The sequence below is a fragment of the Spermophilus citellus genome (genome assembly GCF_964194105.1).
Source record: "Spermophilus citellus genome assembly, chromosome: 6".
NCBI lineage: Eukaryota > Metazoa > Chordata > Mammalia > Rodentia > Sciuridae > Spermophilus > Spermophilus citellus.
The window spans coordinates 120,817,360-120,834,948 of NC_138187.1; the positions used below are offsets into that span (position 1 = coordinate 120,817,360).

General features: G+C 36.4%; 1 protein-coding gene across 1 annotated transcript in view; it reads left to right on the plus strand.

Annotated features, from left to right (window-relative positions):
- The window catches only part of USH2A (usherin), a gene marked incomplete at its 3' end in the record, with an annotated part of 798,897 nt that overhangs the window by 202,407 nt on the left and 578,901 nt on the right, over positions 1 to 17,589 (plus strand). Inside the window, exon 14 of the mRNA XM_081297837.1 lies at positions 7,144 to 7,327. Coding sequence (XP_081153963.1) covers positions 7,144 to 7,327 — 184 coding nt within the window. The remainder of the gene's footprint in view (positions 1 to 7,143; positions 7,328 to 17,589) is intronic.

The window sequence follows — 17,589 nt, forward strand, 5'->3', positions numbered from 1 at the left end:
AATGCCACTTTGAACTTTGTTTTCTGTTTCTGTAGTCTTTTATGGTGAGAAATACATTGAGCAAAGAAAACTTCCTCAGAGCCATCTTTATCATAAATAGGTGTTTTGTGGTAGCCACCTTTGCAGCCTGCACAGTAAAATATACTGCTGCCGTCTAAAGCTTGCATTCCACTTCTTTAAATATATCTGAGAGTCCTAGATCACATGCTGCAGGGCACAGACCCCACATGGATGTGTGTGAGCAGTAGTCTTGGAGAATACAAGGTAGGAGGGAATGTACTAGTGAGCCTGAGGACTCTGTCTGCCTCTTCTCTGTGGTTGTAAATAGTACTAGCCCATGCTAGACTACCACATAGATTCTTGTCCTACTTCCTTAAAAAAATTATTAAGGAAGGTGCAATATAATGAAATCTCATGTATTATTAACCTAACCTTACTAGGAATGCACAAGGAATGGGCTTAATTCAACTAAAATTTATAGGCAATTTGTTAAAGCAGCAGCGCACATTAGAAGGTACATTAGAGCCACATTGGTTTTAATATGCCATTCAATAACTTGAACAGAGGTTAAAAATGCTGCTTAACCTCCATTAAGTATTTTAAAAATGCTTTAATTTAAAATTATTTGGAGTGTGTGTACATATATGAATGTACACATACCCACACTAATAAATATAGCACTAAATATGTTTTCCCAGTGGCTTTTTTCAGTGCTGGGTGACCTCGTGATGTTCAGCAGCTGCACTTAATCAGAGGCCAGGCCTAGAAAGGCAGGGAAGGATGTCAAGGCATCCTGAGCCAGTGACCCTTCCTTGTCCTTGAGAACTAGAGGCAGAGAGGGTTTATCAGGGAGTGTGCAGCTTTGGAATAAAATAAAGGCTAATTTATAAAGAAAACAGCTTCCTAGGACATGTGTTGTACTAATAGGACAGTGCCTCTTGCTTCCCTCTGGTGCTTACTTTTGCTTTTATTTTATAATTCATACAGACTATTAGAATGTAAAGCAAAGTGCCTTGTTTCATTAAGAAGCAGCTCCAATTTGTTAAGCAATAAGCTCACAATCCAGGATTGTGTGCAAGATCCTGACAATGGAATTGGAATCAGGCAGCTGAAATTTTGTTAAAAATCAATGTGTCGAATTGAGATCTGATTATGACACATCATTGTGGGTTAGTAAAGCAACTTTCTAAGTTAACTTGTTTTTTTTTTTTTTTCCACAGAGACCATTTAGTTTCAGAAATAAAAACCTCTTGGATAAATTATAGGTAGGAATCCTGGGCCCCCTATCTTAGGGACCTCTACAATAGTTTTAACAAATCATTATTTAAACTTTAACTTAGAAAAATCTACTTTCATAGAAAACTTCTTAAAAACAATTACAATTATAATAATGCACAGTATTTACTGAGTAGTCTTCTGTGTTCTAGGCCCTGTAACATGACTTTACCTGTAAAATTGTATTTACTATGCATAATGTTTCTGTGAGGGACCATTCTTTCCCCCATTTTAAAACAGCATAAATGGACTATAATTTAGGAGATGAGCCATTTACATATCAAGGTTCATCTGATTCTAAAAGCTGTATTCTGAAAAAAAGGTACTTTTCTGAATAACTTAATATTTGTCTTAAACATTAAATATTTGAGGGTGAGTTAAACAGATACTCTTACAAATACACCAATCCTACCCTCAAGAGTTCCTTAACTTACCATACTGGCTTACTGCATCAGATCATGGATACCTCATTTATTGTTAAAAAAAAAAAATCTGAGTCATACGCATAACATGAAAATTAACAGTGTCCTGGGATGCTGGAATGATCAGACACCAAACTAAACTGAGAGGTCCAAAATGAGATTATGTTCATGAAGGAATTTCAAAGAATTTTAGAGATAGTGGGTATGGCATAGGAGAAAGACTTGGAAGCATGCACTTTAATAATTACTGAAACTGGAAAAAAAAGAAGAAAGGAAACAGAAGAATATAAATGTTTTGTTATAGATTATGAATATACATATATGTTTACATATGAATACATACATATGCATTCATTATAATGTCCCAAATGTTATTAGTGTAGTCATTATTTATATTCTTTATTCTTATTGGGTTTGATTCTTAGAAAATATGCTTATGAGAGTCTTTTATGGATATTCACATAAATAGTATAAGTAATCTATAAAATAGAAAAGTTCAGTAGATTTCCCATATTTGAGCCTGTTGTTATGTCTTTTGTTATAATAACAGGATATATAATTCTGGGTTGACATTTTCTTTTTCTATCTCTGTTTCAAGTGCTTCTAGGGCAAGAATTATATTTTAAATTTATCATGCTGGATTCTTATATATCTTTTACTGTATTCCCTAATATGCTAGGCCACTCTGCCCAGTCACTCTCATGACACAACAGACTTAGGTTTACATTTTCCCTTATAGTGTTAAAGATATCATCTCATAGTTTAAATGCAACAGATATTATCTCCCCTCTATACATACACCTACCTATTAATTTCATTCATATATTCACTTTTCAACAAACATCTGTAGAAGCCAGGTGCAGTGGCATGCACCTGAACTATCAGTGATTTGGTAGGCTGAGGCAGTAAGATTGCAAGTTTGAGGCCAGCCTCAGCAACTTAGTGAGACCCTGTCTCAAATTAAAAAAAAATAAAAATTTAAAAATGTCTGGAGATGTAACTCAATGATAAAATGTCTCTGGGTTCAATCTCTAGTGTATATACACACAGGAACACACACACACACACACACACACATAAAAATCTGGAATAAATTTCTATGCATCAGGTACTATGCTGGTCTCAGATATTTGATTATAAATATATTAAGGCTTTGTGGTTTGATTAGAGAAACTGTCACATAAGTGTAATACAGTGTGATAAGTGCAGTATGACAAGCATTCAGTATCAAGAAGCAGGACAATGAGGGATTGATAATTCTTTCTTCATAAAGAAAATGATTATATTGAGCTGGGCTTTAAAAGTAAACAGGAGAAAAGTAAACAGGAATTGGGAAGGTACTAGAAGGGGGAGAGCAGCTCAGGAAGGGGGAATAAAAGCAGAGCATTTTAAACATAATTAAACTGAAAATCTTTTTTAAAAAAGAGAATTTTTTTAAAGAAGAGAAATTGTACATTGGTTTGAATAATATTAGTATGCATTCATTTATTGACATAGGGTCAAATCAAATAATTGTCCAAACTAATCAAATGAAGGAAAAGTATTATCTTCATTTGAAAATTGACACTATTGACTACACTTATTTTGACAATTTTGATTTGAAAAGCTTTTATTGAAATGGACTTGCCGTAAGGTGTAGAAGCACAACTCCCTCCTTAGACTTGACTCTTAATATCATGTCCATGTTGTGGCTTAAGGTGAGAGCAGTTTCCTCTAAATGGCTTATAATTAGTGCTTAGCCTCAGCATTGCCCTCCTTTTCTGAATAAGGCCTAGAGGTTAAACTTGTTTTCTTTCTCCCGTTTCAAGCCTTTGGTAAAACCTGGTTGTTCATGGTCCTCAGGAGGGATATTGCTAGGAAATGGGCTCTTCTTTTATGCCCAGGACAGGTACTGTGCTGTGCAAATAGCCACTACAGGAGATAACACCAGCCGCCTTGCTAATAACTCAGAACACTGTGGGTTCTGGCAGCATCTTTCAGATAAAGAAAAACTTTTATGAAATGGGTGACTCTGTTTCAGATGGACAACAGATTATCGTCCATTTGAGACTTGCCTCATTGGGGACCAGGGATTAGCTGAAATAAAAAGAGAAAATAATAAACTTCAGAGGGCTGACTTGTGTTCTGCATGGGTGAACTCGCTGCACTACATGATGCAAGGTAATAACGTGGTCCTAATGACCACACTTAAGGATGTGGTGCAAAATCATTCATGGGAGGAAATCTCAAAAAGATCAGTTAAAAAGGAAGTAGACAGCAAGATGTGGAACATGAAGTAGAACTAACGAGAGAGATCAGAAATGTATTGAGTTAAGATATTAAGGTCAGTTATCTTTTAGCTACACTCAGGAGTTGACTTTTAAGCAGGAGAGAAGGGAAAATGTTTTCTATAGTTGGAAGTCATAAAAGGGAAGGTAACCGTCTAGAATTAGGCACATTCAGGTGAGGGGAGAAGTAATCTTTGAGCAGGAAGTTACCTGAGTCATCCTAATTAGAACTGCTTAAAAATAGGACAACTAAAATACTGGTGGGATTAACCTGTATAATCATGCTTTTGAGAGGAGGAGGGGAATTAACCCCAAGGCAAATTCCAAAGTAGCCTTTTCCTGGAAGCCTCCCTTGCACTGACAATCTCCAAAGTTACTTTAATACCTTTTTTGTTCTTCTCTGCTTATATTTCTGATTTTTTTTCCTATGCAATTCTTTATTCTCCCAAAAGTTGGACTGACTAATCTCCTCCACCAAATTGTACGCCCTTGTATTTACAGATTTATCTAATAAATCATATCTTATAAAAATTATCCTTAATTGGTCTAGAATTCTCTGTGGCTCGAAGCTATTGCTGTAAGACCAAATTAATTCTTCTTCTAAGTATCTATGCTAATGGGTAATTTATCCAAATTGAAGAGCTGTTAGTACATTCATGATGCCATCATCATGAATTGAAGGAGCCAAAAAACCTTCCCAGGAAGAGAAATACAAAGTGCCACAACCACAGTGGTCTGGAATCCAAAATAGAAGCTGCCTAAATGTGTGACTTTGAGTAAATCATGAATCAGACACAGGAACATTTGTTAATTGGTATAGCTATACTCTATTTCTGGAAAAAATATATTGTTATCAGGGGATGCAAAGAAACAAATAACATAATCTGGCTATAAATTATAAGAAAATGACAGAATTAGTCATTTCCATCCTAGTGAATGAAACATATTTTGAGGTTCATTCTTCCTCTTGTAGAGCACAATGTTACCTATTTTACTGCTCTTAAAGCTGTCTAAGAGAGAGTATGTGGGGCTTTCAAGAAGGAAAACAGATTAATTGTTGGAGACTGTGAAAGCATAGCTTATTTTCAACTAAAGCTTCAAATAAGTTTGAAAGTTTCCCAATTGCTCTGTTTTTCCTTGTAGAATACTACAGAGAAAATGCTTTCTATGTGTTCCTACTCTCTCTCCTCAATATGACAAATATTTTATATATCTTAAATTAGTGATCAGGATAATTGCATAATTCAGTTTATTTGCCATAACTGTACTCATTAGACTACTTCTGGGATCCTTTCTCCCATTGTTTCAATAAAATTACTTGCAGCATTTTGCATGTGTTTGTGTGTCTGTGGGTCTGTACCTGTGTGTAACCAGGTACATGCACAAAGACGTGTGCACACACACATCACAGGAGATCAAGGGCCATTTCTTGGTCATATACCTGCTCCATCATTCAAATGTCTGATGCCTTTCTAATTGATATTCATCTTCTAGTCTAAGAGATTTTTAAGAAACTTGAACATATTTTTGAATCACTTTTAATTCCTTTTCTTTTGCTATAAGAAAAAAAATGGATTTTGTAGTTAATCTAAAAACCTCTAAACTGTGTTTGTTTTTAAGTATAGTACTTGTAGAAATCACTACCTACTTAGTAATTGGATCCAAATCTATTAGTTCATCACATGTTCATGGTGTGCTTACTATGTGGAAGCATTGTACCAAGTGTTGGGGAGGCTGATAAATATGTAATTGAGGTTCCTGCCTTTATGGAAGTTACAGTGTGAAGAAAATGGGATTGGTTATAATTTTAATGAGCACTAAAGAAAATAAATAAGATGCTGTAAAATTGTAATGAACGTACCTAAAGTGGTCTAGGAAAAGAGGAACATGCAACCTGTCTTACATAGCATAGGAGTAAACTAAGCAGAAGAAGTGCATTGGAACCATTCCAGCAAACTGAAGAGCCCACAGAAAGCCTGCAGGTGTCAAGAATAAGAAATGTGGCTACAGGTGACTGAGATCAGAATGAGCTTTGATATGAAGCTAGAAGTGGGTGAAACAAGAGGCTGTTGGTAGTTTTTTTTTTTTTTCCCCTAAGGGGAGTAGGAAGTCATCAAATAGTTTTAAATAGAGAAATGATATGTCCAAACCACAATTTGAAAGAGATTGTTCCAGCTACACTTTGAAGAATAGATTGGATGGGAACAAAGTGGGACATTGGTGGATGAGATGGCTTTGGGAACTAAGAAGCCTGGGTTTGATAGTGAGTTGTGTTTTTTGTTAACTTTGTAATTTTAGAAAAGTTTGTTAACCTTCTTAACCTTCAGTTTTCTCATCTCCATAATGGAAATAATAATACCATCTATGTTATTTGTATTCTTGTGAGAACTAAATGAGATAATGGTTATGTAGCCACTCTTCCAGTGCTGGTACATGGTGATAGCTGTGAAAAAATTAGTGATGATGCCATGTCCCATTGTCCTACATATAGGACACCTGAAAAAAGTATGCAATTTTAATAGAACACTTATAAAATTGCTCAGTTTAAGTTTTTAATAGATGTCCTTTATGTAGAATGTAATGAGTTAATTACAAAGGAGGTAGTGGAAAGTAGAAAAATTCTTAGGAAGCAATGTCTATAGTATTGGCTCATTAGCAAAATGCATGATGAAAGAAGTTGAGAACTGAAGAGTTTAGCAAAGTACACTTGTTTAAATTTAAATTTCAAGTATAATTTTCAGATAGTATAAACAAATACTTAATATATTTTTTACTAAAATTATTATTGTTAAGTTCAAATATAATTGGGTATTACGTATTTTATCTGGTTTTCCTACCAAAGATGTCCTAAGATAAGCAACTGAATAGATGGTATGCTATGCTGAAATGGAGAGGAATAGAGGGAGTCTGGTTTTTAGCTGGAAGATTATGAAGTAGGTTTTAAATACACTGAATTTAGGTGTCTTGGAGATACAAAAGTATGATGTAAATTATTTACTCAGTTTTTCTTTGGTCATAATTGACACACACATTAAGAATATCTGTAACCATATTTGTACTGGGAATTGGGTAGTGCCATGATAGAATATCCTATTTTTCCTATGTAATCAAAATGTTATCTTTTTAATAGAAGACTAGAAAAAAAGCATATATAAATGTTTTCATTTCTTTATTTCCAGGTTTTTATATTTCTCCAGGCAGTGCTGCTGGCTGCCTGCCATGTTCATGCCATGCAACTGGTGCAGTTAATCACATCTGTAATAGCCTAACTGGCCAGTGCAGGTGCCAAGATGCTTCCATTGCTGGGCAAAGCTGTGACCAATGTAAAGATCATTACTTTGGATTTGATCCTCAGACTGGAAGGTAAATCTTTATAAGAATGAATTATTTAATATTGTAGTGTTTACATTTGCAATTTCTGTTTCTTTACTAACAGTAATTTTGGGCAGTCTTAAAGCACTATATTTTATTAAAAGAGTCTTTTTATCAATATATTTTTATTCATTGTCATTTATTAAACCTAATGGTGATCTTTGACTATTTCTTGGAGTAGGTTGCTGTGCATTGATATACCCTGTACTAGAGTTTGATAATAATACTGAATAAGATAAAAATCTTTTTTACCTCAAAAAGTTTAGTATCTGGATGTGGAGAAAAGTAGGTAAACATATACCTAGATAAGAAAACACATACAGAAAATATATGTAAGACAGCTGGAAATACGTATATATGCATGCTTTGGTCTACATGGCTACTAAATTTATTGTTTATTGCATCTATTTATGTTTTCCTTGTATTTCTAATTTAGGTTTAAAGATTGACAGATGAGAAATCTAATTTCATATTTTATGATATGATTTTTTCAGTGTATAAAGTACATTTTGAAAATAAATTAATCACTTTTCAAAGTTACCCTGTGTTTAATATTCTATTTCTTATTTCCTGTATATCCAAGGGGACATTTGTCTTTACTCATTTGAGTTCTTTGCTATATTTTAAATATGGGCTACAAAATCAGTTCAATCTCCTTTATCTTTCTCCCCAAATCCTTTTCTCTCTCTTACTTCAGATTACGAGCTTATCCAGAGTCCAGACTCTATTATGTCTTTTAAAAAGTGTTCCTACCACTAAGAAATAGGTCTTGTGTTCTGAACTTAGGAGATACATAACATCAGTAGAATCTTTTTCTCAATATTTGCATGTGTTTAAATATAAGTAATTATGTCTGTCTGTCTTTCTGCTGGGAATGGAACCCAGGTGCTAACACACAGGAAGCAAATGCTCTACTACAGGGGTCCATGCCCAGGTTTATTTGGGCTCTTATTAGCACCTAGTCTCTGCAGACTGCCTTTTGGCTCTTACACATCTCATGGACTCCTCCATTAGAGTATAGATAAGGTGACAGTTGATTTTTTGCAAAAGAACTAAAACCATTTTATTCTTATTTTCTTTTAAAATTTAATTTCATTTAAAAAGACTAAATCACTCTAAGTACAGAAAGCCCATGGTATAGTGAATGTTAAAGGGAAGAACTGTTAGGATTTTAATAGTAAACCTGAAGGGGCTGGGGATGTGGCTGAAGCGGTAGTGCGCTCGCCTGGCATGTGTGTGGCCCGGGTTCAATCCTCAGCACCACATACAAACAAAGATGTTGTGTCCGCTGAAAACTAAAAAAAAAAAAATAAATATTTAAAAAATTATCTCTCTCTCTCTTTAATAAAAAAAAAATAGTAAACCTGGAGTCGGTATGGCACTGTACACAATTTTTATTGAAAGAACATTCTAAAAATTTCTGAGTTGCAACTCTAGGGTTGGTTTGTTCCACTCCTGGCTCCCTCTCTCTTTAAATGTCCTATCGTTTCCATCATTCTGACCACACATACGTAGAAAAAGAAGAATCTTCTTCTCAACCAGCTGTCTTCTTTCCAACATTCATGCCCATCAGTGATGGCGTTGTGTGACAGTCTCATACCCATTTTGTTCTACTGATCCCTCTTGTTATTCTTTCTGGGGTTATCACCAAAGCCTTGCTCAATGTCCAAGAACTATCTAATTGTTCCAGCTTTTGACTTAACTTATTTTTATTTGACTGAAACCTTATTATCTTCATTACACCCTTTTCTTTATCCTTCAATGTTCTTAAACTCAAAGCTGACCTTTACCCTACTCTGTTTCTCTCCCACTTTCTACCCATCTCGCTTTCTACCTCAGGTTAATCTAAGCCCAAGAACTGTTTACAGAATAGTGTTCTATCATCTATCACTCTGCAGTAGGTCTGGCTAGCACTGGAGTTGAACTCCCTGGGTTAGAAGGTAGATTGAAATGTTTACCCAAATTGATGAGGAATAGGAAGAGCCAAAGAAGGATGTATAAGCTACATTACTGGAAGGTACTGAAATTAACATCAAGAAAGAAGAATTCAGTCAAATAAAAGAGATGACAGCAGAATGGAGCCTAGGAGATAGAGCCAAATGCTGGGTAGATTTCAAAAGAATAAAAAAATCCAGAGTAATTAAAGCAAAAATACTCATGATAAGTTTTGTATAAATAAAATCAGTTCTCTTATACATATTGACTCAGGGAGGTAACTACCTTTGTAAAGTTACAAATTATCTTTTGAAATTACAACACTTTTCTTCTATCCTTATATCTCTTGTTGTTATTCTTAGAGGCTTTTGTTCATTAAGTATCTTATTAGGGGAATTGTTATAATTCGGATCTGGAATATACACTCAAGGTCCATGTATTAAAGGACTGGTTCCCAGCTTGGTGCTTTGGGAACTGATAGTAACTTTAAGAGGTGGGGCCTAATGGGAGGTCTTTAGGTCACTGAATGTGTGTGTGGTGGTGGTGGGGCATGCCCCAGAGAGGAATAGTAGGACCAATTCCCTTTTTTCTTGCTCCTTTTTACATCTTGGCCATGAGGTAAACAGTTTTGCTTTGCTACAGACTCATAACATGAAGTCCCACCATAGACCTAAAGCAAAAGAAGTGACTGATTTTGGACTGAAACCTGTGAGCCAAAACAAACCTTTTCTCTTTATAAGTTGATTATCTCAGGTCTTTGTTATAGTGACCAAAAAAAAAAAAAAAAACCTAATTAATATAGGGATGGCATTTTTTTTCCTTCTAACTTCTGCCAGTGTACTGAACTATTTTTCTGTCTACTTATGCACTTCTTTGGCCTCTTCATTCATTTAATCCCTACTCCAGTGTCATCCTGGATTCTCTACTTCTCCAATATTCCTAATCTTAGAAATGCTCCTCTATGAACATGATATCTCTTCAAATCTGTCATCCCTGAACCATCGCATGACTACTTAACTTCTTTTAATGCCTACTCCAGTACCCCTACCTGGTCCTCTTTTGATCAGCCCTCTCCATGAACATCCTGATGCTACTAAGATCTTTCCCTTCTGCCATACCATGAGCCAGCTGCAGAGATGATTGCCTTCCTCATTGTCCTTAATCTGTGACAATGTACAGGAAGATCATGCACCTGTGCTTACTGAAAGCATGGCCCTGCATATGCTTCTCATCACCTCACTCCCTGGCCCAGTCTTAGAATTTCAACTTTCTACCTTTGCCCTTGCAGATTATTTAGGCCTCTGTTTTATAGAAAGAGGACCTGCATATCTATCTCCAGGTTATCTTCTCTCCACCTTCAGCCTGCACACTTTTTCAGGCATGTTTAATTTTCGTCTATTAATAGAAGAAGAAAACAATGTATCTTTTTCTAAAAATAACCTATTGGCTGTTCTTGATGTGATCCCCACTAGTTTCTTTATTTTGTTCATCCCTTTCCTTCTTCCTTTTGAACTTCACTCCATAAAATCCTCCCCTTATCCGAACTTAAACTCTCTTCACTGGCTATAACATTCTGCAAATATCCTCTTCATCACCATCTCAAAACCCCTTCCCTTGACTCTGTCCTACTGTCTATGAGTCCTGTGTAATCTCTTACTCTTCTACTTACTGACATTTAAGCACAGGGTTTTTTTTCTTCATTTTGTCCCATTCCCATTTGTTCCTCAGCTACCACAATTTGCACAAACCTATAAAATGTAATCAATCAATGACTACTAGTTTAATGACTTTGTGTGTGTGTGTGTGTGTGTGTGTGTGAGTAGTGTGTGTGTGTAGTTGAGGACCAAAGTTAGAGGCTGGAACATTGCTAGAAAAATATCTACCATTTAACTATATCCCCAGCTTCCTAGATGACTCTAAAAACTCTCATCCAAATCAAGGAAAGGTGTTTAACAAGATGTAATGGATAAAAAATGGGTCATAGAAAAAAAGAATTAGACAACTGTGTCTCCCTGGACATATACACGGGGGTCAGCCGCACTTTCCACTGAAGTCATCAGAAGGTGGCAGTAGGCCCCTGGAAGGCTGATATGGATCTCTTTCTAGAGTTGGGTGAGGCCAGTGCACTGATGTCTATCTTAGACCTAGCAAGTTTAAATGAGGACAGTCTGGCCAGATTTGGAAAAGCAAGCTGGAAGAAAGTATGCTACGTAGTTTATATAGCCAGAGTTCATCAGGACAAGGCCTTAGGAGCACCATAAGAAAGACAGAGAGCATGAGGTTGTCCTATTGTCTGCATAGAGTGCTGTCGGGAAGACGGAAGAGGCCTGAGTAAAGGAAAAGGTGAGAGTCCTGTGGCTAAATTAGTAAGCAGCTAGTTAGAATAGAGATATGTATGACCACACTGAGACTACACAGGGGAGAGAGTTCCAGGAGGGGCACCGAGCAATCAATGAAGAAATCACAAAAGTTCTGCCCTCAGTGAACAGCTGGCTTTAAACATATGCAAGGTCCCAGGGCACAGCCTATTTTTTTTTTTTTGTTGCTTTTTATATTTTTTTATTGTTGGATGTTCAAAACATTACATAGTTCTTGACATATCATATTTCACACTTTGATTCAAGTGGGTTAAGAACTTCCATTTTTACCCCGTATACAGATTGCAGAATCACATTAGTTACACTTCCACTGATTTACATATTGACATACTAGTGTCTGTTGTATTCTGCTGCCTTTCCTATCCTCTACTATCCCCTCTCCTCTCCCCTCCCCTCCCCTCTTCTCTCTCTACCCACTCTACTGTAATTCATTTCTCCCCCTTGTATTATTTTTCCTTTTCCCCTCACTTCCTCTTGTATGTAATTTTGTATAACCCTGAGGGTCTCCTTCCATTTCCATGCAAATTCCCTTCTCTCTCGCTTTCCCTCCCACCTCTCATCCCTGTTTAATGTTAATCTTCTTCTCATGCTCTTCGTCCCTACTCTGTTCTTAGTTACTCTCCTTATATCAAAGAAGACATTTGGCATTTGTTTTTTAGGGATTGGCTGGCTTCACTTAGCATAATCTGTTCTAATGCCATCCATTTCCCTCCAAATTCTATGATTTTGTCATTTTTTAATGCAGAGTAATACTCCATTGTGTATAAATGCCACATTTTTTTTATCCATTCATCTATTGAAGGGCATCTAGGTTGGTTCCACAGTCTTGCTATTGCAAATTGTGCTGCTATGAACATCGATGTAGCAGTGTCCCTGTAGCATGCTCTTTTTAGGTCTTTAAGGAATAGACCGAGAAGAGGAATAGCTGGGTCAAATGGTGGTTCCATTCCCAGCGTTCCAAGAAATCTCCATACTGCTTTCCAAATTGGTTGCACCAATTTGCAGTCCCACCAACAGTGAACAAGTGTACCCTTTTCCCCACATCCTTGCCAGCACTTGTTGTTGTTTGACTTCCTAATGGCTGCCAATCTTACTGGAGTGAGATGGTATCTTAGGGTAGTTTTGATTTGCATTTCTCTGACTGCTAGCAATGGTGAGCATTTTTTCATGTACTTGTTGATTGATTGTATGTCCTCCTCTGAGAAGTGTCTGTTCGGGTCCTTGGCCCATTTGTTGATTGGGTTATTTGTTATCTTATTGTTTAATTTTTTGAGTTCTTTGTATACTCTGAATATTAGGGCTCTATCTGAAGTGTGAGGAGTAAAGATTTGTTCCCAGAATGTAGGCTCCCTATCTACCTCTCTTATTGTTTCTTTTGCTGAGAAAAAACTTTTTAGTTTGAGTAAGTCCCATTTGTTGATTCTAGTTATTAACTCTTGTGCTATGGGTGTCCTATTGAGGAATTTGGAGCCTGACCCCACAGTATGTAGATCGTAGCCAACTTTTTCTTCTATCAGACACTGTGTCTCTGATTTGATATCAAGCTCCTTGATACATTTTGAGTTAACTTTTGTGCATGGCGAGAGAAAGGGATTCAGTTTCATTTTGTTGCATATGGATTTCCAGTTTTCCCAGCATCATTTGCTGAAGATGCTATCCTTCCTCCATTGCATGCTTTTAGCCCCTTTATCAAATATAAGATAGTTGTAGTTTTGTGGATTGGTTTCTGTTTCCTCTATTCTGTACCATTGTAAAACCAACAAATAAATGATCTCATACGGCACGGCCTATTTTGAATTTGCTGGTCCAGTGAATGCCGGGCCCTCTCACAGCCTGAGAGGTGTGTTGTAGAAAGAGAAGGAGCCAATCAAGAGAACTCCTCTGGTTGGAGACTTGCCACCTTCATCACATCCTCGCTAGAACAAAGGTGAGAGAAGTGTGTTCTTTAAATGTCTAACTAGAATGTTGACTAAAACACAGAATTAGATATTTGATCTTCTGGATCACATCTGTTTTACATCTTATGGTAATTCAGTATGTCTGTTGCCTCAGAGAGGATAGAGAACTATATGACTGATTTATTTTGTATCCTGGTGGAAGATGAGGAAATTAGCTCCTCATAATAGATTTAATGTGTTAGTGAAAGATAAAAATTGATCTGTGATTGCTTCTTATGATTCATGGTTTTTCTTTTTATATATATATATATTTATTGATTATTTAAAGCATTACATAGCTCATGATATATCATCTTTCATACATTTGACTCAAATTGTGTTTTGAACTCCCATTTTCACCCCAAATACAGATTGCAGAATCACGTCTGTTACATATTCACATTTTTACATAATGCCATATTAGTGACTGTTGTATTCTGCTACCTTTCCTATCCCCTACTATTCCCCTCCCCTCCCCTCCCCTCCCATCTTCCCTCTCTACCTCCCCTGCTGTTGTTCAATTCTCTCCCTTTTTTTCCCTCCCCCTTGCCCCTCATAACCTCTTATAATTTTATGTATCATTGAAGGTCTCCTACTATTTCCATGTGCTTTCCCTTCTCTCTCCGTTTCTCTCCCCCCATTCGTCTTTGTTTACTGTAGTCTTTTCCTCATGCTCTTCCTTCCTGTTCTGTTCTTAGTTGTTCTCTTTATATCAAAGCAGACATTTGGCATTTGTTTTTTAGGGCTTGGCTAGCTTCGCTTAGCATAATCTGCTCTAATGCCATCCATTTCCCTGCAAATTCTATGATTTTGTCATTTCTTAGTGCTGCATAATACTCCATTGTGTATAGATGCCACATTTTTTTATCCATTCATCTATTGAGGGGCATCTAGATTGGTTCCACAGTCTAGCTATTGTGAATTGTGCCGCTATAATCATTGATGCAGCCGTATCCCTATAGAGAGCTTTTTTAAGGTCCTCAGGGAATAGTCCGAGAAGTGCGATAGCTGGGTCAAATGGTGGATCCATTCCCAGCTTTCCCAGGAATCTCGATACTGCTTTCCAAATTGGCCTCACCATTTTGCAGCCCCACCAGCAGTGTACAAGTGTACCCTTTTCCCCACATCCCCGCCAACACTTATTGTTGTTTGACTTCATAATAGCTGCCAATCTTACTGGAGTGAGATGGTATCTTAGGGTAGTTTTGATTTGCATTTCTCTGACTGCTAGCAATGGTGAGCATTTTTTCATGTACTTGTTGATTGATTGTATGTCCTCCTCGGTGAAGTGTCTGTTCGGGTCCTTGGCCCATTTGTTGATTGGGTTATTTGTTATCTTATTGTTTAATTTTTTGAGTTCTTTGTATATTCTTATATTAGGGCTCTATCTGAAGTGTGAGGGGTAAAAATTTGTTCCCAGGATGTAGGCTCTCTATTTACCTCTCTTATTGTTTCTCTTGCTGAGAAAAAACTTTTTAGTTTAAGTAAGTCCCATTTGTTTATTCTTGTTATTAACTCTTGGGCTATGGGCGTCCTATTAAGGAATTTGGAGCCCGACCCCACAGTATGTAGATCATAGCCAACTTTTTCTTCTATCAGGTGCAGTGTCTCTGATTTGATATCTAGCTTCTTGATCCATTTTGAGTTAACTTTTGTGCATGGCGAGAGAAAGGGATTCAGTTTCATTTTGTTGCATATGGATTTCCAATTTTCCCAGCACCATTTGTTGAAGATGCTATCCTTCCTCCATTGCATGCTTTTAGCCCCTTTATCAAATATAAGAATGTTGTAACTTTGTGGATTGGTCTCTGTGTCCTCTATTCTGTACCATTGGTCCACCTGCCTGTTTTGGTACCAGTACCATGCTGTTTTTGTTACTATTGCTTTGTAGTACAGTTTGACCTCTGTATCGCTATACCTCCAGATTCACACTTCCTGCTTAGAATTGCTTTTGCTATTCTGGGTCTTTTGTTTTTCCATATGAATTTCATGATTGCTTTGTCTATTTCTACAAGAAATGCTGTTGGGATTTTGATTGGCATCGCATTAAACCTGTAGAGAACTTTGGGTAATATCGCCATTTTGATGATGTTAGTTCTGCCTATCCATGAACAGGGTACATTTTTCCATCTTCTGAGATCTTCTTCTCTCTCTCTCTTTAGGGTTCTGTAGTTTTCATTGTATAAATCTTTCACCTCTTTTGTTAGGTTGATTCCCAAGTATCTTATTTTCTTTGAGGATATTGTGAATGGAGTGGTTTTCCTTATTTCCATTTCAGAGGTTTTGTTGCTGATATACAGGAATGCCTTTGATTTATGCATGTTGATTTTATAACCTGCCACTTTGCTGAATTCATTTATTAACTCTAGCAGCTTCTTTGTAGACTCTTTTGGGTCTGTTAAGTATATTATCATGTCATCCGCAAATAGCAATAGTTTAATTTCTTCTTTTCCTATTTTTATGCCTTTAATTTCTTTTGTCTGTCTAATTGCTCTGGCTAGTACTTCGAGAACTAAATTGAATAGAAGTGGTGATAGAGGGCATCCCTGTCTTGTTCCAGATTTTAGAGGGAATGCCTTCAATTTTTCTCCATTCAGAATGATGCTAGCCTGAGGCTTAGCATAGATAGCTTTTACAATGTTGAGGTAAGTTCCTGTTATCCCTAGTTTTTCTAGTGTTTTGAGCATAAAGGGATGCTGTACTTTGTCAAATGCTTTTTCTGCATCCATCGAGATGATCATGTGGTTCTTGTCTTTAAGTCTATTGATGTGGTGAATAGCATTTATTGATTTCCGTATATTGAACCATCCTTGCATCCCAGGAATGAATCCTACTTGATCATGGTGCACAAGTTTTCTGATATGCTTTTGTATTCGATTCACCAGAATTTTATTGAGAATTTTTGCATCCAAGTTCATTAGAGATATTTGTCTGTAGTTTTCTTTCTTTGAAGTATCTTTGTCTGGTTTTGGGATCAAAGTGATGTTGGCCTCATAGAATGAATTTGGAAGAGCTCCTCCTTTTTCTATTTCTTGAAATAGCTTGAAAAGTATTGGTATTAATTCTTCTTTGAAGGTTTTGTAGAACTCCGCTGTATACCCATCCGGTCCAGGGCTTTTCTTGGTTGGTAGTCTTTTGATGGCTTCTTCTATTTCTTCTTTTGTTATTGGTCTGTTTAAATTGTGTGTCTTCCTGTCTCAATCTGGGCAAATCATATGCCTTAAGAAATTTATCGATATCTTCATTATCTTCTATTTTATTGGAATATAGGGTTTCAAAATACTTTCTAATTATCTTCTGTATTTCTGTAGTGTCTGTTGTGATATTGCCTTTTTCATCCCGTATGTTAGTAATTTGAGTTCTCTCTCTTCTTCTTTTCGTTAGCATGGCTAAGGGCTTGTCTATCTTATTTATTTTTTCAAAGAACCAACTTTTAGTTTTATCAATTTTTTCAGTGGTTTCTTTTGTTTCAATTTCATTGATTTCTGCTCTAATTTTAATTATTTCTTGTCTTCTACTACATTTGCTGTTGTTTTGCTCTTCCTTTTCTAGGTTTTTGAGGTGTAGTGTGAGTTCATTTATTTGTTGGTTTTTTCTTTTTTTGAGGTAAGAACTCCAAGAAATGAATTTCCCTCTTAAAACTGCGTTCATTGTGTCCCATAGATTCCGGTATGTTGTGTCTGTGTTATCATTTGATTCTAAGAATTTTTTCATCTCCTCCTTTATGTCTTCTATAACCCATTGATCATTCAATAACATATTGTTCATTTTCCATGTGATGTAGGATTTTTCCTTCCTTCTTTTATCATTGATTTCCAATTTCATTCCATTATGATCAGATATGGTGCATGGTATTATCTCCACGCCTTTATATTTACTAAGAGTTGCCTTATGGCATAATATATGGTCTATCTTTGAGTAGGATCCATGTGCTGCTGAGAAGAACGTGTATCCACTTGATGATGGTTGATATATTCTATATATGTCGGTTAAGTCTAGGTTA